Source organism: Plutella xylostella, chromosome 19 (genome assembly GCF_932276165.1).
Source record: "Plutella xylostella chromosome 19, ilPluXylo3.1, whole genome shotgun sequence".
Taxonomy (NCBI): domain Eukaryota; kingdom Metazoa; phylum Arthropoda; class Insecta; order Lepidoptera; family Plutellidae; genus Plutella; species Plutella xylostella.
Genome location: NC_063999.1, coordinates 5,476,369 through 5,502,886, shown reverse-complemented (window position 1 = coordinate 5,502,886; position 26,518 = coordinate 5,476,369). Strand labels below are relative to the sequence as shown.

General features: G+C 39.3%; 4 protein-coding genes and 2 long non-coding RNA genes across 7 annotated transcripts; 3 read left to right on the top strand and 3 right to left on the bottom strand.

Moving 5' to 3' along the window:
* Positions 1–85: 85 nt before the first annotated feature.
* LOC105388035 (rho-associated protein kinase 2) lies at positions 86–2,516 on the bottom strand. The gene is made up of 5 exons (XM_048628005.1): positions 2,454–2,516; positions 2,073–2,194; positions 1,408–1,549; positions 1,012–1,187; positions 86–558 (listed from the first exon to the last, which is right to left on the bottom strand). The coding sequence occupies exons 1-5, from the start codon at positions 2,503–2,505 to the stop codon at positions 439–441; spliced, it is 612 nt and encodes a 203-aa protein (XP_048483962.1). The 5' UTR covers positions 2,506–2,516; the 3' UTR covers positions 86–438.
* A 625-nt stretch (positions 2,517–3,141) lies between these two features.
* On the top strand, positions 3,142–6,382 carry LOC105388037 (probable splicing factor, arginine/serine-rich 7). Of its 2 annotated transcripts, none has more exons than XM_048628000.1 (4): positions 3,142–3,984; positions 4,108–4,268; positions 4,847–4,993; positions 5,569–6,382. In XM_048628000.1, exons 1-4 carry the CDS (start codon positions 3,286–3,288, stop codon positions 6,314–6,316), a joined length of 1,755 nt encoding a protein of 584 aa, XP_048483957.1. In that variant the 5' UTR covers positions 3,142–3,285; the 3' UTR covers positions 6,317–6,382. The 2 variants fall into 2 exon arrangements, with proteins under 2 accessions (XP_048483957.1, XP_048483956.1); XM_048627999.1 differs by having other exon boundaries at positions 3,143–3,984; positions 5,566–6,382.
* Positions 6,383–8,072: 1,690 nt separating this feature from the next.
* LOC105388038 lies at positions 8,073–18,569 on the bottom strand. The gene is made up of 8 exons (XM_048628006.1): positions 18,351–18,569; positions 18,039–18,269; positions 17,433–17,676; positions 16,814–16,989; positions 16,373–16,495; positions 15,839–15,981; positions 9,445–9,616; positions 8,073–9,056 (listed from the first exon to the last, which is right to left on the bottom strand). Exons 1-8 carry the CDS (start codon positions 18,465–18,467, stop codon positions 8,937–8,939), a joined length of 1,326 nt encoding a protein of 441 aa, XP_048483963.1. The 5' UTR covers positions 18,468–18,569; the 3' UTR covers positions 8,073–8,936.
* LOC119692184 lies at positions 10,871–12,113 on the bottom strand. Its single transcript, XR_007267403.1, has 2 exons — positions 11,704–12,113; positions 10,871–11,360 (listed from the first exon to the last, which is right to left on the bottom strand). It is a non-coding gene; the product is annotated as an uncharacterized LOC119692184 (long non-coding RNA).
* Positions 12,138–13,017, top strand: LOC125490030. The gene is made up of 2 exons (XR_007267404.1): positions 12,138–12,594; positions 12,689–13,017. It is a non-coding gene; the product is annotated as an uncharacterized LOC125490030 (long non-coding RNA).
* A 176-nt stretch (positions 18,570–18,745) lies between the features above and the next one.
* On the top strand, positions 18,746–26,518 carry LOC105388039 (transmembrane protein adipocyte-associated 1 homolog). Its single transcript, XM_011558873.3, has 6 exons — positions 18,746–19,143; positions 19,223–19,518; positions 19,819–20,076; positions 22,039–22,225; positions 24,301–24,430; positions 24,836–26,518. Exons 1-6 carry the CDS (start codon positions 19,061–19,063, stop codon positions 24,995–24,997), a joined length of 1,116 nt encoding a protein of 371 aa, XP_011557175.2. The 5' UTR covers positions 18,746–19,060; the 3' UTR covers positions 24,998–26,518.

Genomic DNA, 26,518 nt, shown 5'->3' with positions numbered 1-26,518 from the left:
CAAAAAACCAATAATATAATGGACAGAGTATAGGTAGAGTTTTATTCGCGTAACTTTTTTTTTACTGATGTATTTTAGGCTGCAATCGGCTTCGGGATGGCGTGATAGTCTGATGAGCTTTCGATTCACTATCATAAATATATTTAATATCCTGTCCCAATTTTTGGTCATCTTTCGTGATTATATATACTTATACTTACCTACTAATGATTTTGAAGATAATATTACATTCAGTTACTTTATTTGTTTAATAGGTGTTCATTTTGCTCTATATGTTTGTGTTGACAAGCAGTTACATAATTAATAAGTTAGGTAAGTATTTATTATTTTAAATAAAGTATGAGCCATGTGTGTAATACAACGTGTTTTTATTTGTTTGGCAGAAACTTTAGTAAGTATAGTACTTAAGTATGTAGTTCTACATTTATAATACTTATATCACACGATGTCTTTAGGGCAAGAATCTGCTTCCGCCTTTCTCTTCATTAGATCACGTCTGATATCTTCAGTTTCTACTAATTTGCGTCTTAGTTTCAGCATAATCGCAGCATTTCTTTTCTGTAACATTTGTTAGTCCGGTCCATCATTATCATCATCACACGTAGGTACAGCATAAGTATACCAACACCAATATATTGCTTACCTACTCTATTTTCCACTACTTACTTTTAATCATCATCGTTCATCGCTCCCTTAGTACCTAATATAGGGCACTACCCAATAAATTTGAGGTTAAAGGTTTTTTGTTGTTGTAAGAAATGTTAACTAACCATGTTGATTTTGTCAGATATGTTTAGTTGTGCCCCTATACTGAGGGAGTACCTACCTATTAGATAAATTAAATATCATTTAGGGCCTGTTCCACAATGTCTGGTTAGTGGCTACCTGTCGGATAAAATACATACTGTCACTGTCTAAAAAATAATGACAGAGAGTGACAGCATGTATTTTATCCGACAGGTAGCCACTAACCAGACATTGTGGAACAGGCCCTTAGTGTACCAGACGTACCTTGAGCACGGCGCACTCTTGCTCCAGACCGTCAGCCTCCGCCTCCACAGCCGTGGCCTCACGCAGCAACTCCTCGTTCTTCTGTTGCAGCTGCAGCTGCTTCTGTGTTGCCAGCTCTTTGTATTCCGCCTCCTTGTCTCGCAACTCTTTGGATTGAAGTTCCGCTTTTTCTTTCTCTACATAGGTATAGCACGAGTTTGAGATGGTGGGTATAAAAGTAAAAAATAAGAAGAAAAAAAAACAATAATATGAAAATGGCGAATGGACTCCTGCTATCTCGTTCTACATTCACTCTAGTCGTGGGCCTGTCCTCCTTCCTACATCAACTTATGTAACGGCCGCCATTTTCATATTGTTTCTTTATCTGCTGCGAGCATAATTTGTATTTATTTTTACCTTTATTAAACAAAACATCAAATCCTTCTTTATGTTTAAACAGGCCGTTTACATGAGCTTCTATTTTCACCCTTTCAGACGATTTACAAATATCCACCATAGTTATTTGGTGGAAAGCCTGTGAAATCTGCTCTTGAATATCCTGTAAGATTTGTTAAACTTTAGCAAAATAAATGCCTCTAGTTGCCTATCTTGAGGTCTTTCTAGTTGATGTAGTTAGGTATATTCAGGATGTTGCAAAAAAGGGTATCATCATCATCACTACGCATCACGTCCCCACTGCTGGATCACGGATCTCCTTCCAATGAGGGAAGCGTTTTAGACCTAGTGCGGGTTGGTGGACGCCAACCCAAGATGAGAGAGAGTTGTCGGGTAAGAGGAAACAGTGGGCATCCCGATTGTCAGATGTTTTTAAGCTGCCCGAAGGCCCCTGACTACGCTTTACGACTGCTGCCGAAACACAGAAGCGCCCAGAAACCTCTTGAAATCATGGAACCAAAACGTAATCTACAGACCAAGTTTTCGCTACATTCTTGTGCTTTGAGAGAGGCCTACGTCCAGCAGTGGACTGCTATAGGCTGATGATGATGATGATAAGTACTTACTAAAATATAATCGATAAATGGAGTAAGATTGTAACGAAGAATTTAAAAATATGGGCAAACCCGTAATTGGTCTTGTTGGTGTTCAATTTCATTCTTGGTCATCGCTATATCTTCGGTTAAACAACGATCTATATTCCGAAGTTTGTATGCTTCTCGTTCATTGGTTAGCTTCTGCTTGGTTGCTGAAATAAATTAAACAGTAGGTAAACTAAACCTAGTTAGGTATATAAGTACCTAGTAAGTACCTAAGTTTATATTTTATCTTATTGTTAGGTATGTGCGGGTGGGTGAAGACAAGTGGTCTTTCTCATGAACTTTTCAGAAATTAGCTATCACCAATAAAGTTGTACTTATAATAATAAGCCGTATAGGATTTACTCGGGGGCTCTTTCTGGACAAAACATCAAAATTAACCCATATACATTTTCAATGTGTATTTACCAGATCTTAGTTTTATTTTTAAGGTCTCGATTGTTGAATTATTTGCAGACATAGTTGAAGTTCCAAGATAAAGTTACTTTATTTTTGTTCTCAGTAATCTCAGTTTCCTTTTCTGTACTTAACGAATTTTACTTAGTACACTCAGAAATACTTTATTCATGTGAACAATATTAAATTAACGACACACGAATTATAGACTACTTATTAACAAAGATAGGCAGTTTTTTATTATAAAATTATATTTTTAGATTCTCTTTTAGTTTAGGTTGTTAGTTTTAGAGTTTAGTATTTTAATTTATTGTTTGTTTAAATAAAAAAACATGTTATTTATTTACATTACAAAACCAATACCTAGTACATGTTATTTAAAAGAGTTATTTAATTTCAAGTTCCTGTTCCTGTTTGTTCGTACTTTTAATTTTTGGCGCCATATTTCTTTTTCTGTAGATCTCAGAATAAAGACAAATGATGGGAGACCGTACCATAGAGAAAAGAACACTACGTAAAAGAAGACCGTACAATAAAAAAAAAACTTGTCGAAATCGCATGCGTACGGACACCCTTACGAACTAAATGAGTTTTGTAATCTGGCAACACCAAAAAAAACTTTTCTTCTTTCCATAGACAATTACATATTTTTTCTTTTATATATTTTTTTAATCTGTGTCAGTTTTGACATTTTCATTTTAAATAATTTGATGCTTTGCGGCATGCATGCGTAAAATTAAGTTAATAAAAAGAGTTTTGCGACAAAATGTAACTTTTTTATGATATCGAGTGAAATTAACATACTTAATTTAATAACACGAAGCAAGAACCATAAGCCGCCACAATGGTTTCCAGCAGCACCCGGGTGATACAAGTCACCAACATCGCTCCTCAAGCTACCAAGGATCAAATGCAGACCCTTTTCGGTTATTTGGGTAAAATAGACGATATCAGGTTGTACCCGACGATCCGGGATGTGTCGTGCCCGGTACAATCGCGTATATGCTACGTGAAATACTATGATTCCTCGACTGTGGCCGTGGCTCAACACATGACGAACACGGTGTTCATAGACCGTGCTCTGATCGTGATCCCGATGCAGTCGGGGGAGATACCCGACGAGCACAAGGCGCTGGAGATGTCCAGCAACGGCACGCTGGTCCCGGGGCTCAGCACGGGCGAGCCCCGCCTGCCGCCGCACGTCGTCAACGCGCTGGAAGGAGTGCCCCCGAACCAGGTCATTCAAACACATGACCCTAAGATCACAGCCGCAGCATTACCCCCCTACCCGCCCCTGCCGGCCGCATACGACGCCAGGAAGGTGGAGGAGATCCGACGCACTGTCCTCGTCATCGATGTTGGCCACCTGACACACCAGCAGTTGATTGACCACTTCTCCCAAGCTGGGGAGGTCAAGTATCTACGCTTCTGTGAGAGAGACAGTGATAAACTTAGATATGCATTGATTGAAATGATGGAACATGAATCCTTGATCAAAGCATTGCAGTTGAATGACAGTGTTATTGATGGACAAGCTGTTAAGGTTGGTATTATTGAAAACTTTTTCTTATTATTCTCAATTTTTTGAGGTATATTTATGTAAACATTCATTTATATTTAAACTCCACTGCCTAAGTTTAACCTATAAACAAAATCAATTCAACAGGTGCACCATGCAACTCAAGCTATTTCTAAACCTCAAACCAAGAGCAATGAAGCAGCTCAGCGGGAGATTGAAGAAGCCATGTTCCGTGTGAAGGAAGCACAGAACTTGATCTCTGCGGCCATTGACCCCGTGATAGGATTGCTCTCCAAGGATAAGAGGAGGTAAGAAGAAAAAAAATATTATATTATCAGGACAATCCAATAAATGTCATCAGATGTTCTTTGCAGATTGTCAGTAACCTAACTTGTTAGAAGCATGGTGTTGTCTCCAACCAAGAAGCTTTTTTATTATTATTTATTCAATTCATTTTTAGCTATGTGTCTTTACATTGTCATGTTTTAGACAAAATGCCTTTGAAAATGAACCATATTATTTCCATAGCACTAATTCTACCTTTTTTTATTTTAAATTAATTATTTTTTTTTAATTACACACACTCACGCCTTGTACTAATGTACTCCCTTGCGGGGTAGGCAGAGGTGCATTGCTGCACCCACTTTTCGCCAGAGTGTTTTATGTTAGTCCCAATGTAATAGGGGGCGGGCCTATTGCCATTACCTTTTTTTATACCTATAATAATTGTATTTCATCAGTCAAGTCACATAATGTACCCAAGTTGACCCCAGCTAATAGCTAAGCTACCAACATCTTGATATTAACTTAAGGTACAATTCCCTGCAAGCTAGGGTACCAACAGTAACATCTTGAAATTAACTATTACTACTATATCAACTTCCAGAACCCGATCTCGCTCGCGCTCCCGGCGTCGCTCGCGGTCTCGGTCGCGGCGCTCGCGCTCGCGCCACCGCAGCAAGCGCTCCCGCTCGCGCTCGCGACACCGCTCTAGGAGGTCTCGCTCCCGGTCCAGACACCGCCATCGCTCTAGGTGAGATTTAGGCGGTTTCTGTAGTGTGCTGTTTATGCAATTTTTAAAGTTGTATAATACACTCACGGGCAATGAAATAGTTCCACTCACAAAATTCCAAAACCAAACTACCTCAATTTTTTCAAACATTTAATTTAAAATTTTAACAAAATATTACCGTTTTTAGTTGGTTACATCCTGATGCTCTGTTTCTTGTACTTCAATGTTGCAGAAGGCGTCATTAAGCTAGCCTTTTCCGTTTATGAGGAATTTGGTGCTTTTCTCAGTGGAACCTTTTCATTGCCCGGAGTGTATTTTATTGATTTCTAGAATGGATGACGCAGCTAGTCCTTAAACTAAAATAGTAAACAGAATGTTATTGCTACTTTCAGTTACTCTACTCAGTTAGATAATTAAATATTACAAAAAGTAATCAAATATTGCAAAAATAAACGAATTTATGACGCAAATTATGCAATTATTATGTAACTATCCTGTAATTAATATTGCGTAACTCCGACATATCTCCTCAGTCATAACAACTAGACTAACACACATAATTCATAACAACTAATACACATTATTGTCCACAGTAGGTCGCGCTCGCGCCACCGCAGCTCGCGGCGCTCCCGCTCGCGCTCGCGCCACCGCTCCTCCCGCTCCAAGCGAGACCGCTCCCGCGACCGCAAGGACAAGAAGGAACCCCTAGACAAGGACAAGAAAGAAAAATCCAAATCCCCGACCAAAGAGTCCATCGAAAAAGACGAAAAGGAAATGAAGATTGATGCGGAGACCACTGAAGCTCCTGAAGTAGAGGATAAATCTAAAGCGTCATCTCCAGTTGAAGACGGGAAGGTAGACGCCGAGAGCAAGGAAAAGTCTCCAGTCAAGAAAGACCGGTCCAGATCTAGGGAGAAGTCCAGGAAGCGCGACAGGTCCAGGTCGAGGCGCCGGTCGCGGTCTCGCTCGCGGAAGAAGCGCTCTCGCTCCCGCAAGCGCTCCAGGTCTAGGAAGCGATCCCGCTCCAGGGACAGAAAGAGATCTCGCTCTAGGAAGAGGAGTCGCTCCCGTGACCGGAAGAGATCCAGGTCTAAAGACAGGAAGCGCACCAGGTCGCGGGACAGGAAAAGGTCGCGCTCCAGGGATCGCAAGCGCTCCTCTAGGTCCGGAAGCAGAGCATCTAAGAGTCGCAGAGAAAGCAAGACCCCACACGAGGCGCGATCCAGAGAGCTCAGCCCCAACCTCTCAGTGGTGCAAGAAGAAAACAGCATTCTGGATAAAGCACCCGATTTGAATGACGAAAAGAATTCTCCGGATAACATGGACATTTCTAACTCTCCATAGATTCATTTTAAGTGCTGATTAATCTGTGTTGGTTTGAGCAAATACAAAGTGTTCCACTTTCTTACACCTGTGACAAAATTCAGTTCATATGCTCAAAAATAGTTACTAACAGTCTTTCTAAAATCTTGCGGTCTTATTCATAAAAAGTTACGGGACGATCAATAACGCTAAAGAACTCTCCAACTGATTCGTAAAACCTTGATATGCTAAAGTTGGCTGGACCCTACTAGACACCTTCCGTAAACCTCCTCTTGTACAAAAACATGGCGGCCGGTCAACAGCTGTTCTGCTTTATTGACGATTTGACATTTGTTGTGAGTTAATATTTGCTGAAAATAAGTTGCCATGGTAACGTAAAAATTTAATTATTTTTTTTGTGGGTTTTGGCTTGGCCAACTGCGCCTTTAAGCCAACGTAAACTTTTTTAAGTGCCGCGCCGTGGCTAACATAGATAATAGAGATTGATAAATGAATGAAAGTTTTCGCTATTTTTGTTTATGGTTTCGTCGGACCGGCAACTTAATAGGGTAAATGTCAAAATGTTTGGTCTGTGAAATCTATTAGGCTCAGCGCACACCAAGAGCAGAGCAGAGCAGAGCATATTGTGAAATCATTGAAAAATGAATCTTATGATAATTCCATACATTTCAAAATTGAATACACGTCCCAACTTGATGCTCGACCATGCTCGAGCTTTCTAGTAAATGTTCGAGTATGCGTTCTACATTTTGCTCGACCATGCGCGAGCATTTTTCAGTTCGGTGTGCGCTGACGCTTAGCATCACTATAGTTATTGAAGGTCTACGGAACTATGTATTATGAATAGAGATTTTTACGAAACCTCAAATAGGCTTAATGTGTTCCGTAACTATTGAGCTCAGTAAACCTACTTTAAGGTTTTTTTTATGAATAAGACCGTTGCTGTTTTACACTTTATTATACGAATGAATTGTATTTTTTTTCTCTAGTTTTAAGCCAAGTTCTGATAGCAATAAAAAATAATTGAAATGTAGTTGTTTGATTGCGGATCGTCATGCATCCCCGATTTTATTTCCATCAGTCGATATCATGTACTATTCCACTCAGTTAGTACAACTAAACTTTCAGGTAGTTTATATCATTATTACTTTATACCTATAATCATTTCGTATTTTCTTTTCTGTTACATATTCTTTATTTTCCCAGGGCTTCACATGTTTGGCATTATACATACACCACTTCATTCCTGGGAGACTTCAGTTACGCACAAAAATATTAGTAGAATGGGACACTTGCTGGTCATATACAGACGAAGAGTTACCGCTAGATGACACTAGAAGATGGCTACAGATAGGGGAAGCCCCTTACCCTGGCTACTGCAGGGCCCCAGGCAGTGGGAAATGCATCCCTAGTTTATGTAACTGTAAATCTTTAACAGAAATATGGAAGAAGAGAGCAGCGCAGTTTACTACCAAAGATAGGTTCAGCAAAATACGAACTGATCATTTAAAAAAATGTCAAGGCGATAATATAGTGTGTTGAGTACCTAGTGGATCGGAGTCCAGTGATGTGATGGTAATTAGTTTCTATAATTTTCCATCTGCATAAAGAGCTCCGGAATCAACATGCTAGTGATCTACCCTATATCATCAACCATATTATTATAAAATGGTAATCCAGCTATATATACCTATCAATTTCCCCTTCGATAAATCAAGAACCAAAACGATAGGCATTATTGCTGGATTGGTACTTCTCAAAATAAAACTTTAGAAAGTACAGCAGATAATATATTTTATTTCATAATCCTTACATTTTATTCCGACACAGCCATCATTTTTACACAATCAAATTACCTTTCAAAATTTTACGTATAAGTAAATAAAATTTTATTATAATTAATTAGAGCTATTACACATAGGTAGGTACATAAATGTGAAACTTGGGAAGATTAAATATCAGAGCAGGTATAAAATATTTGCATCTATTAATAATGACCTAAACATTTCAGGTCTCATTTCATAATAACTTGTCTTTTCGGGTATCTTCTATAATAATTTTCCGTTATAAAATGTTGCATATTTCATAATTTGTCCAGTTAGATCGCTCATAAATATAGCCAAGCTACAAAAGCAAGAACTAATCTAGAAATAAGAAGACAAAAAACTCTGTAGTCGCATTCAACACAGTTGAAGTAATACGCGATATTCTGAAACTCAAACATACTATCCAACATATTCTGTGCCTGCAGTGTACTGCCTCATTTGTCTTACAATATTGACCATAACGTAGTCTCTCTTGTATCTTTCGTAACAATTTCTAGAACATTCCACCTCCTCTCTGTTGTCCAGTAACTCGCCTGCGTAACTATACCTAATAGCCAACCAAAACCGCACTTGAGGTACTGTTGAGCCTAATATAATATCAGCATCAATTTCTAGAACATTCCACTTCCTTCTATCTCATCCAGAAACTTCCAAAAGGTTCGCCTGGCTGCGTCTACAGAACATGTGTGATGTGTAACACGTCACGCATCGAGTACCACACTTAAGTTACTGTTGAGCTTAATATTACAATTTCTAAAACATTCCACCTCCTTCTATTTCGTCCAGAAACTTCCAGAAGGTTCTCCTATCTTCGTCTAGAGCACGTTATGTAGCACGTCGTGCATGGCGTAGCGCCACGTCCAGCGCCGCGCGATCGCCTCGAACTTGGCGCGCTGGTTCGCGTACATCTCGCCTATCTCTGGCTCCATGCATACCTGGTGATGAGAGATTAACTTTTAATATCATGGTATTTTAGCATGAAGTTGTCGGGTTGCCCACTTATCCGACAACTTCTGTGCATTGTACTCATTCATTCAGCCTTCTATCACCTCTGTCGGATATAGTATACTAATACATCCATTGGGTTTTTTTTTTTAAATATAATGGTGATGGGGATTACACGGGTGACTAAAACTACTCGATTGTTGCAGTATGGGTAAAATCGTTCATAATCGCGAATCTGCTAGGTTGCAAGCGTCGAACTAAAACCGTGTGGCTTTATGACGCAACTTGTGAAGCTACTACATGTACAGGATGTAACATTCCAAACAAGTCTTCTAAAAACATACAACTTAAAATGCTATGTAAGCAAGTGCAACTCACAGCAGTATACGGGTCAGTCAGCAGGCTCTGTATAGAGATCAGCACTTTGCTGATGGTCAGTGCCAGCGTCCAGTTGTGGTGCACAGAGTCGATGCCGACGTCTCCGTGGCGGGACACGTTGGGATGGAAGATGCGGGTCAGGAACCGTACCACGGGAGGGTTCATTGGGTAGCTATGGAGATGAGAGGAGTTTAGTTATTGGTTTAATATTATGTAGAACCAATTAAATTGTACATTGAACTAATGATAGGGCCGTGGTGGCGTAGTGGATAAGGAATCCTCTCATTCGATTTATCAAATCCTGGCATGTAAGAATCAATTCTTTGGTGTGCTTATGGTGAAGAAAAACCTCAAATGGAAACTTGCACATCTAAATGTGTGAACCCACAAAGCCACAGTGGACCATTGTGGAGGGAAATGGTCCAAGCTTAGGGAGGCAGTTAATACCTAAAGGGAATAGACACATTATGCAAAAATAATAGACACATAATTCGAGTACTCCCACCCGGTTTAATTCTACTCTACATAACTGAAACTGTATTTACAAGAGAGAGCAAGAATGGATACCTGCGGGGCTATTTTCTATCTCGTTGATAACTCTCTTCACCGTGATCTTACTGTCAAAAAGCAAATTTTGACACTATTCGTATTTTGTATGTTCGGTTGGGGTCGAATAATGACGTCATAGTTGGTATGGGCTTCAATACCCACCGGCCGCCATCTTGTTAAAATTTTGTATGCGAATATTTTATCGAAACCCGAGATTGGTATTATGTATCGGATAGTTGGAATCATAAGTACTAATTTGGGTTGGCCAACTGTCTTGTCTTGGGCAACTAGTAAATAGTAGCTTTTAAACCATAGAGTCACCATAGAATGTAGAAAATAACGTTTTTTTTTAATTGTGACGCTGAAGTATTCTTGTTCTTATGATCTTGAACAAAATAATATTTCTTTCATGTTTTGTGAATCTTGCAAATTTTTGGTCTTCCATAATTAGTAAATAGTAAGTAATTAGTTAGAAGGAAATTATTTCAGTAGGTATTTGTTTTTTTTTTCAGTAAGTATAGGTACCTAACTGTTGTTTTAAAATTGGTTTCAGGGGACTCTGGTTATGCTCTACGGCCATGAATGTTAACACCTATCCTCAATGCAGCTGTAGGATCCCCAGAAGAACACTACACTGATCTACACCTGCCTTGTCAGAAATACTGTGGATCGGTGCATTGGGGCCCTTAAAACACGCTGGAGATGTTTGCTGGCACACCGTGTGCTTCACTATGAGCCCACCAAAGCTGCAAAAATAGTAAATGCCTGCTGTGTACTACACAATATAGCAAATGCACACAATATACCAGTGACGACAACTTGCCTGCTGCTGATAACATTCGGGTGCAGCATATTGGTAACGTGGCTTATGGTGCTGCTGATGCAGATGCAGGGCGCATGAGGGCCAACCTTGTCCAGGCTGTGAATTTGAAGGAACTAAAATAACCTGACTCTGATAGGCTGATTTTTGCTGTGTATGTATAATTTAGTAATAAAAAACACATTTTATATTAATGGCTTTTATTTTTATTTTAAATCACATAACTACATATCACATTTTGCTTCTACTAGTCTTACTATAATCATTATTAAAATATTTTTTCTACTTTAACCTTTAAGTTATGATTGCACATTGCCACTTTACATGTGAATGCCCGTCAGAATTTTTGACCAGTTTTTGTAACTCCAGACCCAATTGAATATAATTCATATAATTGTAATGCTGCACTGTCCTATAGCCGACGTGCTGATTGTATGCCTAGTGGGCCGGGTGTGGGTACCGGCCAACAGCAAGCTCTTTATGTCTTTCAACGAACTCCAACAAAATGTCCATTTGTCGATCTGAGACTTTTCTTAAAGGCGCCATCCTGGAAATAAAACACAATATTAATGTCCTATTCAATCTTTTTTCTTGCCACATGATATGCCTCACAAAAATATTACTAACAAGCACAACCTGCACAAATGTGAAGATTATTTAATGGCTCAGTGATCAATCTACTTTTAATAACTGAGTTCCCAGTACCAAGTGTTAGATCTCAATCATCGACTTATATTACTAGCGTATAGTACTAGAAATCATTGATGTCAATGCTTTTATTAAGTACAATAAATGATCATTTTTCACAACTTTGTAAAAATTTGCCATATTTCGTTCTGTGTATGACTAAGTTTAAATTTTTTATAGTAATACGTTAATTATGTACTTACCTTAGATATAATGAACAATTAAAACACAGGAGTCGGGTAATTATAAAAAAACACACACCAAAATCAATCTCTGTTTTGGATGGTTCCTTGCAGTTTGTTTTGACAATCATTTGACAATAGCTTCCAGTATCGCCATTTTTCTAAATAATGCGGCAAATTAAAGATTTGATAAATGCAGTAGTCGTAGTTTGAAGTGAAATGACTTTTTCATTTAGTCGGCTAACCAAATCACAGAATATTTTCACAAACTTTTCGCAACCTCTAGTGTATCGATAAATCTCATACCCACTATTCGTTTAGTGATAATGACCGAGATAGCCGATACCAAAAGACGGTTAGAAATCCATAATAGATTTATACGGTTGGAAATCGCGAATCCATGACACCCGAGATAGAAAATAGACTAGCTGATGAAAGTGCTACTCACGTGTAAGGCACCAGCGGGGCTATTTTCTATCTCGTTGATAACTCTCTTCACCGTGATCTTACTGTCAAAAAGCAAATTTTGACACTATTCGTATTGTGTATGTTCGGTTGGGGTCGAATAATGACGTCATAGTTGGTATGGGCTTCAAAACCCACCGGCCGCCATCTTGTTAAAATTTTGTATGCGAATATTTTATCGAAACCCGAGATTGGTATTTTGTATCGGATAGTTGGAATCATAAGTACTAATTTGGGTTGGCCAACCGTCTTGTCTTGGGCAACTAGTAAATAGTAGCTTTTAAACCATAGAGTCACCATAGAATGTAGAAAATAACGTTTTTTTTTTATTGTGACGCTGAAGTCTTCTTGTTCTTATGATCTTGAACTGTCTTGAACAAAATAATATTTCTTTGATGTTTGTTTTGTGAATCTTGCAAATTTTTGGTCTTCCATAATTAGTAAATAGTAAGTAATTACTTAGAAGGAAATTATTTCAGTACGTATTTGTTTTTTTTCAGTAAGTATAGGTACCTAACTGTTGTTTTAAAATTGGTTTCAGGGGACTCTGGTTATGCTCTACGGCCATGGATATTAACACCTATCCTCAATGCAGCTGTAGGATCCCCAGAAGAACACTACACTGATCTACACTGCCGTGTCAGAAATACTGTGGAGCGGTGCATTGGGGCCCTTAAAACACGCTGGAGATGTTTGCTGGCACACCGTGTGCAGTAAATGACTGTTGTGTACCTACTACACAATATAGCAAATGCACACAATATACCAGTGACGACAACTTGCCTGCTGCTGGTAACATTCGGGTGCAGCATATTGGTAACGTGGCTTATGGTGCTGCTGATGCAGATGCAGGGCGCATGAGGGCCAACCTTGTCCAGAGGCTGTGAATTTAAAGGAACTAAAATAACCTGACTTTGATAGGCTGATTTTTGCTGTATATGTATAATTTAGTAATAAAAAACACAATTTATATTAATGGCTTTTATTTTTGATTTTAAATCACATAACTTCCTATCACATTTTGCTTCTACCAGTCTTACTATAATCATTATTAAAATATTTTTTCTACTTTAACCTTGTTTAAGTTATGATTGCACTTTTACACTTTACATGTGAATGCCCATCAGAATTTTTGACCAGTTTTTGTAACTCCAGACCCAATTGAATATAATTCATATAATTGTAATGCTGCACTGTCCCATAGTCAACGTGCTGATTGTATGCCTAGTGGGCCGGGAGGGTATCGGCCAACAGCAAGCTCTTTATGTCTTTCAACGAACTCCAACAAAATGTCCATTTGTCGATCTGAGACTTTTCTTAAAGGCGCCATCCTGGAAATAAAATACAATATTATTGTCCTATTCAATCTTTTTTCTTGGCACATGATATGCCTCACAAAAATATTACTAACAAGCACAACCTGCACAAATGTGAAGATTATTTAATGGCTCAGTGATCAATCTACTTTTAATAACTGAGTTCCCAGTACCAAGTGTTAGATCTCAATCATCGACTTATATTACTAGCGTATCGTACTAGAAATCATTGATCTCAATGCTTTTATTAAGAACAATAAATGTTCATTTTTCACGACTTTGTAAAAATTTCCCATATTTCGTTCGTGTGTATGACTAAGTTTAAAATTTTAATAGTAATACGTTAATTATGTACTTACCTTAGATAAAATGAACAATTAAAACACAGGATTCAGGTAATTATAAAAAACACACACACCAAAATCAATCTCTGTTTTGGATGGTTCCTTGTAGTTTGTTTTGACAATCATTTGACAATAGCTTCCAGTATCGCCATTTTTCTAAATAATGCGGCAAATTAAAGATTTGATAAATACAGTAGTCGTAGTTTGAAGTGAAATGAAGTTTTCATTTAGTCGGCTAACCAAATCACAGACTATTTTCACAAAAATTTTGCAACCCCTAGTGTATCGATAAATCTTATACCCACTATTGGTTTAGTGATCATGACCGAGATAGCCGATGCCAAAAGATGGTCAGAAACCCATAATAGATTTATACGGTTGGAAATCGCGAGTCCATGACACCCGAGATAGAAAATCACCCAGCAGTACGTACTAGAGTTAGCAAGAATGGATTCACCTTATGAAACTACATACAATAACACAGCTACTCACGTGTAAGGCACCTGTATGTAGAGGTAGAAGGCGCCGCCCTCGTAGGGCGAGCCGGCGGGCCCGGTGACGGAGGCCTGCCAGTGGCAGCACACGGGGTCCAGCGGGGTCGCCGCGATGCCCTCTGGAGGGGCGTTGCGGGCCATCTAGCTGGACTCTGGGGCACTCTGGGTGCTCTTTTACCCTTCGTTTGTAGATGTAACATGCTCAGATGGACGCCATTTTGTTTTATTTATGTAATTAATGGTACCACAGATTAAATACCTACTAGTATTAGTATTAGTGCGCGCCGCCGATCCGCCCGCTGGCATCATGGCCGCGGCTTAAAGCTTAGCACCGCTTGAAACTTTCCTGAATGGATTGAATGTACCTGATGAAAGTACCTACATACAATTGACAAAGCTACTCATATCATTGTGTAAGGCACCTATATGTACAAGAGAGAGCAACAATGGATTTACCTGATGAAACTACATACAATAACACTGGTACTCACGTGTAGGGCACCTGTATGTAGAGGTAGAAGGCGCCGCCCTCGTAGGGCGAGCCGGCGGGCCCGGTGACGGAGGCCTGCCAGTGGCAGCACACGGGGTCCAGCGGGGTCGCCGCGATGCCCTCTGGGGGGTCGTTGCGGACCATCTAGCGGGACTCTGGATCCTCTCTTACCCAGATATGACAAGCTAAGATAGACGCCATTTTGTTTTTTTTTTTCATATAAACCGATCATTACATATACAAACTTTAAAATGGCTGCCATTTCTAGAATATTGAGATTTGACCCCACATTTGGGGATGTTTTCCCGATGAAATCACCCGTAGAATACACCCTTAAAGTTTGTCGGGTTCGAAAAACAACACATTGTATAAAAAAAATAACAAAATGGCGTCCATCTGAGCAACGCAGTTATCCTCATGAAGTAAATAATACTAGTGCACGCCGCCGATCCACTCGCTGGCGTCGTGGACGCGGCTTAAAGCTTAGCACCGCTTGAAAATTCCCTGCATGGATTGTATTCACCTAATGAAACTACATACAATATATAACACTGGTACTCACGTGTAGGGCACCTGTATGTAGAGGTAGAAGGCGCCGCCCTCGTAGGGCGAGCCGGCGGGCCCGGTGACGGAGGCCTGCCAGTGGCAGCACACGGGGTCCAGCGGGGTCGCCGCGATGCCCTCTGGAGGGTCGTTGCGGACCATCTAGCGGGATTCTGGATACTCTCTTACCCTTCGTTTGTAGATTTAACATGCTTAAATGGACGCCATTTTGTTCCTCTTTCATCGGAAACACACAGTAAATACTAGTATTTTTACGCTATGGCGGAGATTTGTACGTAATTATCCGCCCACCATACAGTAAATAATACTAGTGCGTTCCGTAGAGCATTCCAGATCCTCCCTTACCTTTCGTTCGCAGATGTAAAATGCTAAGATGGCCGCCATCTTGTTTTTTTTTTTCTATGTAACGAACGTCGGAAACAGCAAGAGACAGCAAGAATGGATTCACCTGATGAAACTACATACAATAACACAGCTACTCACGTGTAAGGCACCTGTATGTAGAGGTAGAAGGCGCCGCCCTCGTAGGGCGAGCCGGCGGGCCCGGTGACGGAGGCCTGCCAGTGGCAGCACACGGGGTCCAGCGGGGTCGCCGCGATGCCCTCTGGGGGGTCGTTGCGCAACATCTACAGGATATAAGGTTTTTTTTTAGAGGATTGGGTTTTAACATAGTTGAAAAAATGGGTGCCTTAGTGACGGAAACGGCGTCGCGGAAAACCCAGACAGAGATGGCGGGATGACCTCGACAGGTTTTTTCGCACATGATCGGGAACGGTGGTAATTATATATGGTGAAATTTATAATGAGGCCTTTGCCGAGCCAATAGGTAGGTATTTTGATGTAGTAGAAAGGCCCGGACCCGAATAATGACAAGGCTATGAAGTTGATGGTGTGTGAGTATTCCATTTCAACATGGATCAATGTGTTCTACAAATAAAAACAATCACACGACAGACATCTATTGTTAGTAAATCGGAAATAAGGAATAATATGGGTTTGTATTCTGAATGTACCTACCTTCAGTTCGATCCTAAGTCGGTTCCTTCTCCAGTGGCTCTCCTCGCCGGCGGGCTGCGCCTGCGCACACATCTGCACCAGGCAGTTGCGGCAGAACGACGACTCTACGAGAGCACGGTATTTCTGTAACATAATTTATATTATTAAATTTATAGGTATTATGTAGTTCCAAAGGCTGATGGCGAAGTGATTAGTTGAAACAGAAAGAAACAGTACCTTTTTAGGGTGTCGGTTATGACCACAAGAGCTAGACTAGGGTTTGTTACGGTGACAAAACCATTATGAAAATGGTGGAATCGTAGCCTAATGCCTTTACACCCTACTTTCCACTTATGTGAAGTTTTTCATATTGTTATTTTGCTTTCGGATCTACAATGTGCAGTAACAATTTGCAACTTGCACATTTGATACTTTTCAAAATACCATTCCGCAAAAACCCACCTTATGCCAGTCAACATGCGGCTGCATGGGCTTGTACAGCGGGAACCGTTTGTTCGCGAAGGCGGCCCAGCGCAGCGGCGGCACGCGCGCCTCCACCAGGCGGCCCCAGCGCGCGCACACCGCCGCGCACGCGCAGAGAGAGAGGTCGTCCAGGTAGCTGAAGATGCAGAGCAGCACTGGGACGGGAGGTTGTAGTTTAGTACATTTTGCTAGTAAATTAAGGCATCGTGACAATAGATATAGACTGGAAATAAATTGATATGAATTGATCATGACAATAGAGATAGACTAGCACAAGAGCAACAGTGTCAGTATTGGTGGATATCTTGTAACTTTTGGTCTGTTTGGATTTTTTATGGGCTTGTCTACTGAATAAATAGAAGTAGATGAGCTCTCTAGATGCAAAGAACCAAATATTCACCTTTGTGATATTCTTTCAAAGTTCTGACTATTTTTTGCTAATCCAAGACAAACCAGTAAGTAACTTAAGATACACAGCACTGTAAGGAATGGGCCTTTGCTGCTTTGGGTGAATATATCAGATAATGCAAGCTTTACTATTTTAAATGAAATAAATTTTAGATCTAAGGAAGCTATCGCTACACACTAATCTAATCACCTTCAGAAGGAAGTTGTTCCACCAAGCCCGGCTCCAGATTGTCCGGCATCCTCGGAGTGGACAGTGCCTGCAGTGACCGAGCCAGGTTGGGTGCAGGCATGGGCGGGCCCTGCCCAACTATGACATCCATGTTGATGGGGTTTGGCCGCGGAGGATCCTCGTTGCTGCTGCTGCTTGCACCGGGGCCTGAGTTGCTTGCTCTGCTGGCTTCATCTTCTGGACTTGTTTCATTGTCAGTAGAATTCTGAAATAAAATGTAATTTAGGGAATAAAGCTTTTATTTCATAGATTTCAGTATTTTCATAGTTTTTAAGATAATATTAATAAAAAATTAATAAAATGGTTAAGAAGAAGATGTATAGGTTATAAGTAATTACGTAGTTATATATTATTGTAAGATGGAAATTAACAAACCACCAATGTTCAAAATGTATTATATGGCAAAACTACTTAACTGTATTGCTACAGAAGCTCATGTTATTATGTACTGGACCTACAAAACCTCCCCTTCTACAACACAACCCTCTCAATGTAGCAGACTGTCATAATTTACCCACCAATAGATACAATGTGCACATTTATTATTTATATTATAAATGAGCTCACCCTGTAGAACCATGATGGAAATTGCACTTGATTCAGCCTCCTCTCAGAGCTGTAGTTCAGGTCGGACGGCTCGTCGTTGCCGGAGTCCCCGTCATCAGTCTTCTCACTGGCGAAGTGCGAGTTGGGGAGATACGACGGGAAGTCGGGAAATAAGAAGGCGTGACAAGTTGCACATACTGGCTCTCCGAAACTAGGCCCGTAGTACCCATTGCAAATATAGCAAGTGGAGTTCTGTAATAAGTTTCACGTATTAGTTTTGATCGTTGTTTACTTTTGTTACAACCAAAAGGTAGGTAAGGTAATTAAACTTACATTAAACTCGAACTCCAAAGGCTGTTGTATTAGGGACAACGTTGGGGGAGGAAGCTTGTCACCATTATCTTCTAGTTTTTTGATAAAGTGATAGAATTCTGGCCCCACAGCCGACATTTTACAACATCTGAATAAACAAAACTTTCAGAAAAAATATTTTATTTACGTTTTTACAGTAATATTTTTTTACGAAGCTTGTAGTCTGTGATTTTATCTGTCAACAACTGTCATTAATTTCCGTTGTCAGTGTTATCTGTGGTCGGATAAATGTTACTGTACACTATGCACTTACCCATTCACTGGCTCAAAATGAATGAATGAAATGTTATTACTATTATTTTACTCTGTAACAACTGTCATTTATTAAAAAAAACTATTTCGATTGATTGCGATTCATTCATTCACTCATTTGTTGATTGATGGCGTTTTGTAATATTTTCCTTCGTGTTTACTTCGAGTTGAATAATTGAGAAAATTATTAGAAAGCCAAAAGCGTTGACCAGTTATTTTGTTACGTATGAAAGTCTACGCTAAAGTGTTAAGATGCTGATGCATTTGTAGAGATATGTGCAAGAATAAGACGAGACCGTGTATCATCGTGAAGAGTATTGCCTACCAATAACAATGCTAATTTGATTTTCTAAATCAAGTTACGGCTATTAAGCTTCTGACCACTCGATCAATGGAAAACAAGTGATAAATTAACAACGATGTCCAACGGTTCTGACTATCCCCCAGTAAAAGAGGACACTTTTTGTAAATACGTTTTGTACTATGAGATAAACAACTCAAGGTAAGGCATCTACGGTGTTCAAGGATATTTTTTGTGCTCCTAGAGTATCACTAGTTGTAACACAATTCTTCTCTTACAGGGTCAGGCTGTGGGATGTGATAATATTGATACCAAATGCATTGTTTGTGCTGTTCCTATTGTTCAGATTTAACAAAGCCCAGTTAAAGTTAAGAGCTACAAGCAGCCCTATATTCCTGACATTCTACACGTTGGTATGGGGCAATGTGATAATAAGTGTGGTGAGATGTGGGGTGTCCATGACGGTGAATGCGGCGGTGCCGCTGGGCGGGCTGGTGGACAAGGTGCTGTGGGTCACTGTGAGGTTCTTCCTGCTGGCTACAGAAATGAGCGTCGTCATATTTGGATTGGCTTTTGGTATGTTGCTTTTTTATTTATTTTACCTAACATTGAAATACAGTAAAACCTTTGTAACTCAAACCTCAAGGGAGATATTTATAAAAACATCTTTGAGTTATTCACTCTAAACTACTTTTATGTAGGTTTTATTGAGTTTCAAATTTATTGAAGAGGTTCCATTAAAATTATTTTATCCATTACAGTAACTAAGAAACAGAATGAACAAACCATTAGATTTACTTTAACACTTACTGTAATCTCCTCAATACATGATCGGTAACCATTTCTGAATAATACCATATTATTCTTCATCATCAGGTCACCTGGATAGCCGCAGCAGCATCAGATATGTGTTGCTAGTGACGTCACTAATCTCACTAGCATTTACAATAACACAAGGGACTCTAGAGATTGTGATGCCTGATGATATGTTTCACATTGACACGGGCAACTATGACCTGTTTGGTCACGGAGGCATGCTGTTCTGGTTTACATCATCACTGGTGTTTGCTGTCATATACTTCATTATACTGTTGCTGCCGTGGACCCCAATGAGAGAGTACTTAGCATTGCCATGTAAGTATCCTTTTATTTTCTTTCTTTCTTTACTTTGAATTTATGTGTATGTGCTAGGTTTATATTTCAAATAGAGCCATTTGAAATGGATATAGATTATACATATACATAGATTTAGATAGGTTTGCATTATTACCAGAAGGAGGATTTTATGAGGATATGCTTTGATTTGAGAGTAGAAAATTTTATTGTTCAGTAAACCTGTTTAATATCGTGTATTTTTCTTATCAAGCAAATGGATAAATGTAACCTAAAAAACCGGCCAAGTGCGAGTCGGGCTCGCGCACAAAGGGTTCCGTAGCAGCAAAATTACAGTTAAATCAACCTATCTCAAAAACTATAAGAGATACTTTGATCAAACCAAAAATCGTTGAAAGAGTTAATTAGCATGCATCACCTCTATTTTTTTTAGAATTTTATACCCCGTAGTTATAAAAATAGAGGGGGGGGGACATACTTTTTACGACTTTGAGAGCTGATATCTCAAAAACCGTTCACTTTAAGAAAAATGTTTTTTAGAAAACTTTATATCATTTTAAAAGACCTTTCCATTGATACCCCACACGGGTATGTACATCGAAAAAAAAAATTTCATCCCTCAGTTACATGTATGGGGGGCCCCACCCTCAATTCTTTTTTTTACTATTTAGTGTCATATTTTTGTAGCGGTTCATACAACACATATTCCCATCAAATTTCATCACTGTAGTACTTATAGTTTCCGAGTAAATCGGCTGTGACAGACGGACAGACGGACAGACGGACATGACGAAACTATAAGGGTTCCGTTTTTGCCATTTTGGCTACGGAACCCTAAAAAAGACTATGTCATCACAAACTAGACTTATCAGTTTCCTTAAATCAAGTTTATTTTCCTCCTATCTTTTTATGAATGAACAATAATCATTAAATTGACCAACAGTAGTGATTTCATGCAGGTATTGTAGGTCAGTGATCTCTTTCTGCTTAATAAATAAAGACAAAGGCTTTGTACAGTAGAGTGTAAGTGTGAATGAAATTTAAGTAATTGCCTCACTTGATTTTAATTACAGTTTATTAAATAAGCATTTAACTTCCTTTTTAATTAATCTGTTACAAGTTTATGTAACTAATGCTTGTTACCACACTTTATATGCTCTATTATAAGGCTATTTAGAATTATTAAAGTGATTATTACATGCATTATTAGCCATATAAAGTAATAATCTTCCTTGTGTATTGAGTGCTCATACCATTAATAGCTTTATGGGCAGTTCTCTGAACTCATGCCATTTTGATAAGAATAATTTATGATTGTAAACAAATACTCTTATGCAACATATCTACTTAACTGACTGTCTCAGTTTGATCAGAATAAAAGGAAGTGGTATATTTTTATTGAAAAAGTTATTGATATCCAGTAACATGGTGGCTAGGTCTCATTTTCGGACCTAAATAGTATGCTTGTCTTATATTATTCCATATCTAAAATACATTTAAATATTTAGTTTTGACACACATAATGTGGTTATTGTGGTTAGATATACTGTGCCTCTGGAAATGTGAACTATTTATAATTATTCATATGTGTACCTTCTTTCAAGTATTCAATAAATACATGTATTAGTCAGCCATCACATCACCCATAAACAAGCACTATTTATCTTTATTAGTGCATTCAGTGAAGGTAAAACTTCCTTAGAACCATGTGTGTATTTACGCGCCGGACGTGTGATTATGTACAAGGATGATGAAAGTCACTTGGAGATGCTCCTTTCAAATACTACAATATGATATACCCCTTTTGTGCATTCAGGCGTTACTATTAAATTAAACCACGCCTATTAAATTAACTACGTATCACGGGAATACAAACCTAATTCGAAAAGCGAGTGACTCACTTGCGAATCACCACTAACTACCCCTTCTGGGGATTACAGCCGTATATCACATTAATGTATTAACCACCCTCCCCTTCCACAGCGAAGCTATCCTTCTATGTCTACATCCTGCTGCTGACGCTTCTGGACGCGGCGCAGGCGACGGGCGCAGGGCTGCTGGCGTGGGGCGCCCTGCAGTCGGGCCTGTGCGTCGTCGACGTCACCACCTGGATGTACTTCTGTCTCTACACGCCGCTGGTTTATAGGACCTTCTTGAGCGAGTTCTTTAGGTGAGTTCAGTTATATTAATGAGTAGATTTTCCCATAAGCTTCGACTTGTTTTTAATGGTTTCCCGTGAGAATTCAGGGATAAAAAGTAGCCATATTGTTAGTTTGTTTGCCAAAAGTAGTATGTTTTAATTTCACATATCGGTCTGCCCATTTACCTCAACTCAACACTTTATTGTCGATGGTTATGTTACTATGTATGGTGCGGTGACATAGTCGACTAGCGACTTGTGTAATGCAATGTGTGACAGATACTATAAAGTTAGATACGCTACAGGTATACTTGTCCAAAATTAATAATGCACATGCAGATCTTCACACCCGAATCATTAAATCGTAAGAGCCTTAAAAAAACACTTGCATTTTGCACCTTGTTCGAAAGAAATAGGAGTCAATATCATGTGTCACATAATCGAAAACAACCGATCTGTCTAAGATTTCTATGCGCATTATCAATTTTGGAGCACTGTACTGTGCTGTACCTACTAGTAAGTAAGTTATTTAAAGTGCTAGGAAGGTATATTATTATAATGCGCCACATAAATTATAAACACAGCTTCTGATTTGAGCACCAAACAGCTAATGATAGTGTTACAATAATTTTAAAGTAATTACCAAACTTATCTTTTTTTCTTTAAAGTTCCAAACAGACCCATTTACTAAACCATATTGCTACTTGCTTGACTGAACCGAACAAGCGAAACTTGACCTTAATGACACTGGCGCGTCGTAATTTTTTACGCATTTGCGGTTTGGCGTCGTCCGTAGCTAATGTACTAGAAATCGTGTTTACGTAAGTAGGCTTGTAATAGGCTTATTTCACTTGAGGTTGCGGCCTTGATATTAGTCACTAGGGAACGTTACATGAGTAGCCAGTAACTATATCCGTGACTAACGAACACCATCCCTAGGGAATAGAGGGTGTGGTATTCCGATAAAATTATTATATCGTCGGTGTCGCCATATCGCAGACACGAATCGGTCTGCCATTAAAATTGCAACGGTTATTATTTCATTATTTGAGAGTTTTTGATTAACTACAGACTGTATACTGTATTGTTTCTGGTCAATGAACTTCGAGGGGCTGAAATATAGTGACTAGACCTTGTGTGAGTCATTCTTATGTCCGCTATTCTATCGACAATAGTAATTTTATTAAGTAATGGCGTCTATCAGATGTGTCCATACTGTCCATATAGTGTGCACTCAGTGGGACACTGAGAGCCGGGCTCACACTTAAATCATCATCCGAATTACTTACTTACTTACTTACTCCGCTGGCGCAGCGACCCAAAATGAGTCTTGGCCTCCGATACAAGAACTCGCCATTTTCCTCGGTCCTGCGCTGTGTCCTGCCAGTCGCTAGCCTGGAGCTCGCGCAGGTCGGCTAGCACCACGTCACGCCAGCGATACCTGGGCCGCCCGACTGGGCGTTTACCCGACGGCTGACCTTGATAGGCTCTCTTTGCGCTGCGATCCTCTCCCATTCGTTCCAAATGACCGAATCACTGTCATCATCCGAATTACTGTTGAATTTCCCTTCGTAACGGCTTACAAACACAAAGAATCAAAACCTTCCTTTCGTTACGGTAATTAACAACTTTCGCTTCTTTCCGAGTTATCTTGTCCCTACGCACGACTAATTTTAACCAATCGCGTTTGTTAACTTATTTTGAAATAGGTCTACATCAAAATTAACTTTTAGTAAGTACTGTAGATGTAGGTATAACCTACCTAGATATCATTTATACCTTGTTTCACGGGGAAAGACATCTGATAGGACCCTTATCACATTCGAATAAGGGTAGTTTTTGTTTGTATCAGATATTTTTCCCCGTGAAACAATGTATAATTGCAGGCCATTCGAAATTATTCAGGACCGAATCATTTAGCATACATAAAGAATGTCATACATATAGGAGGAAACCTCTCTCTTACTGGAAGGAGACCCATGCCCCAGCAGTGGGGACAGGATGGGTCGTGATGATGACGATGATGAATGGAGGTCTATACCGAATATAACAGAAAGCTGATGATGATTATGATAATAATAAAGTATTCCGTATCTCCCCCGCAGTGTGTCGCAGCCAAGCATCATGTTCTCGTACAAAGCTCAGATGGACGAGCCTCTGGACGATGAGCAGGTGTCTCTGCCGCACCAGCAGAGCTTCAGCTCGCTCAAGACCGACTCCGACTACATCTACCAGGTGAGTGAGACCCCGCAGTGTAGGTGTCTCGGCCGAGCGTCATCTACCAGATGAGATGGGCGGCCTTTATAGTGACGACCGGATGGTTTAGCGGTTGGTGACTTTGGCTGCTTCGATCCTATCCATTGGCGGCGCTAGTTAGCCCTATTAACGCCCTTAATGAATCATTCGTCCTGTGATATAATCACTGCCATTACGCGGTAAAATTAGGTTATAAACTGAGTTAGGTAGTCACCCGATGGATTCATCAAAAAATAATTCAACCCATCTATTCCTTATAAATCTTGCGACACTGATCTGACCAACATTTCATCACGTTTTCTATCCAGAACTTACCATATTCTATTCTATTCTACCTACCATATTAACTACACCGTTATTCAATATACAATTTATTCCTTTCAGAGCAACAGCGTATACGACAGTACGCTATTCGAGGCCGGCGGAACCACCCCAATGAATCCGATGTACAGCGCATCACTACAGAGTCCCGACTCCATAGCGTCAGGGCAGTCCCTCGACAACATACTCCCGACAGGAAACAGTCAGAACATGCGATCGACATAACGATGATCGGAACGAGATTGTCGAATAATTGTAAGATGATTTTTCCTTGTAGCGGTAAACGGTTTAGACTAGATTGTATAGTGGAAGCTACTTATCTGGCCCAACATTGACGAATAAATACTAGGAAGAATGAAGAGTAATAGTCACCGGGTGTAAGTTTTGATAGTTTACGTAAAAACTAAAGAGTGCGTATTTATTTATACATAGAGAGCAGCGCCCCTAGTGGTGACTATGATGAAACAAATGACAGGATACAACCATCATTTTCGTTTGCGTAAATTGCAAAACTTACACTCAGCAGAGGGATAAGTTGGTTACACTATAGGTTAGTTTATGGTCGTCAATGCCTATTGAAAGGAATAGATTTGCGTAGCCGAAGTAGACTTTTGACAGTTGTCTGTGGTCATATAATTATGTCACACATATTCGAAGTTTCAGTGGCGTACTTTTCAACCAATCACGATTCAGTACCAAAATGATATACTTATTAATAATTATATTCTGATGATTTTACATCATACCATCGATTGAATAAATATCAAAAGTGCTAAAATAAATTAAATCAAGAAATACATTTTCTCTGCTTAAGTGTAATGTTTCAGTTGTAATTAGGTTGTCGTCAGCCTGTCTGTCCTTAGAAATGGCTACGTCATTTGTTTGCTAGAGACTAGACAGAACCTACTGTAACTAATAATCATTTAAATAAGGTCCAAGCAGAATAGTTTTCTTAGGATCTTCTTACTTGTAAAAATGTAGATAAGTTGTACTAGTATACTTAGGATGGATTTGTGAGAAACATGCTTTGTGCGATTTTTTATTCAAGAGAATAGAGGATATTTTTCATACGCCTACCGAATAATTCATTTTTTATCTCCTACACTGCTTTCAATTTCTATAATGAATTTAGTAAGATGTGACAGAATGAATTTTCTTTACTACTCTAAGGGCCACTTGCACAAACATATTAAATCTAGATTTAGTATCAAATCTCGATTTAAGAAACGTCAATCCATATAAATTAATGGCTTAAATCGAGATTTAACCTTAAATCTAGATTTCATATGTTTGTGCAAGTCGCCCTAAACCTCGCTAAGTGGTGTGTGAGAAGAACGTATTTGACACATTAAACTCAAAGAGTGAGAGTAAGAGAAATATGTATACTTAACCCATATTTACATGTTTTACATCTGTCAAATGTGAGCTTTTAAATTAAGTCTACTGTCATTTGTTTTCACAGTATTCTGCTCATTCCTTGCATACAGCTTAAAATGTCGATTGGTTTTAGGCGTACTCAGACTAATTAGCCTTATCAGAGTAATGGAGTAGACACGTGTCATGTCATTTAATTACTTACACTTTGCAACACCTTTAATAGAGCAAAATAATGTAAAAGTAATTTGATAAACATACAATTTTACCTAAGCTTCTACTTACTGATTGTATAAGTTAGTCTAACATTCTAGATATTAGTGTGGAAATTATGCTTACAAAGAGATAATTATTAGCACCTTCACCTATACA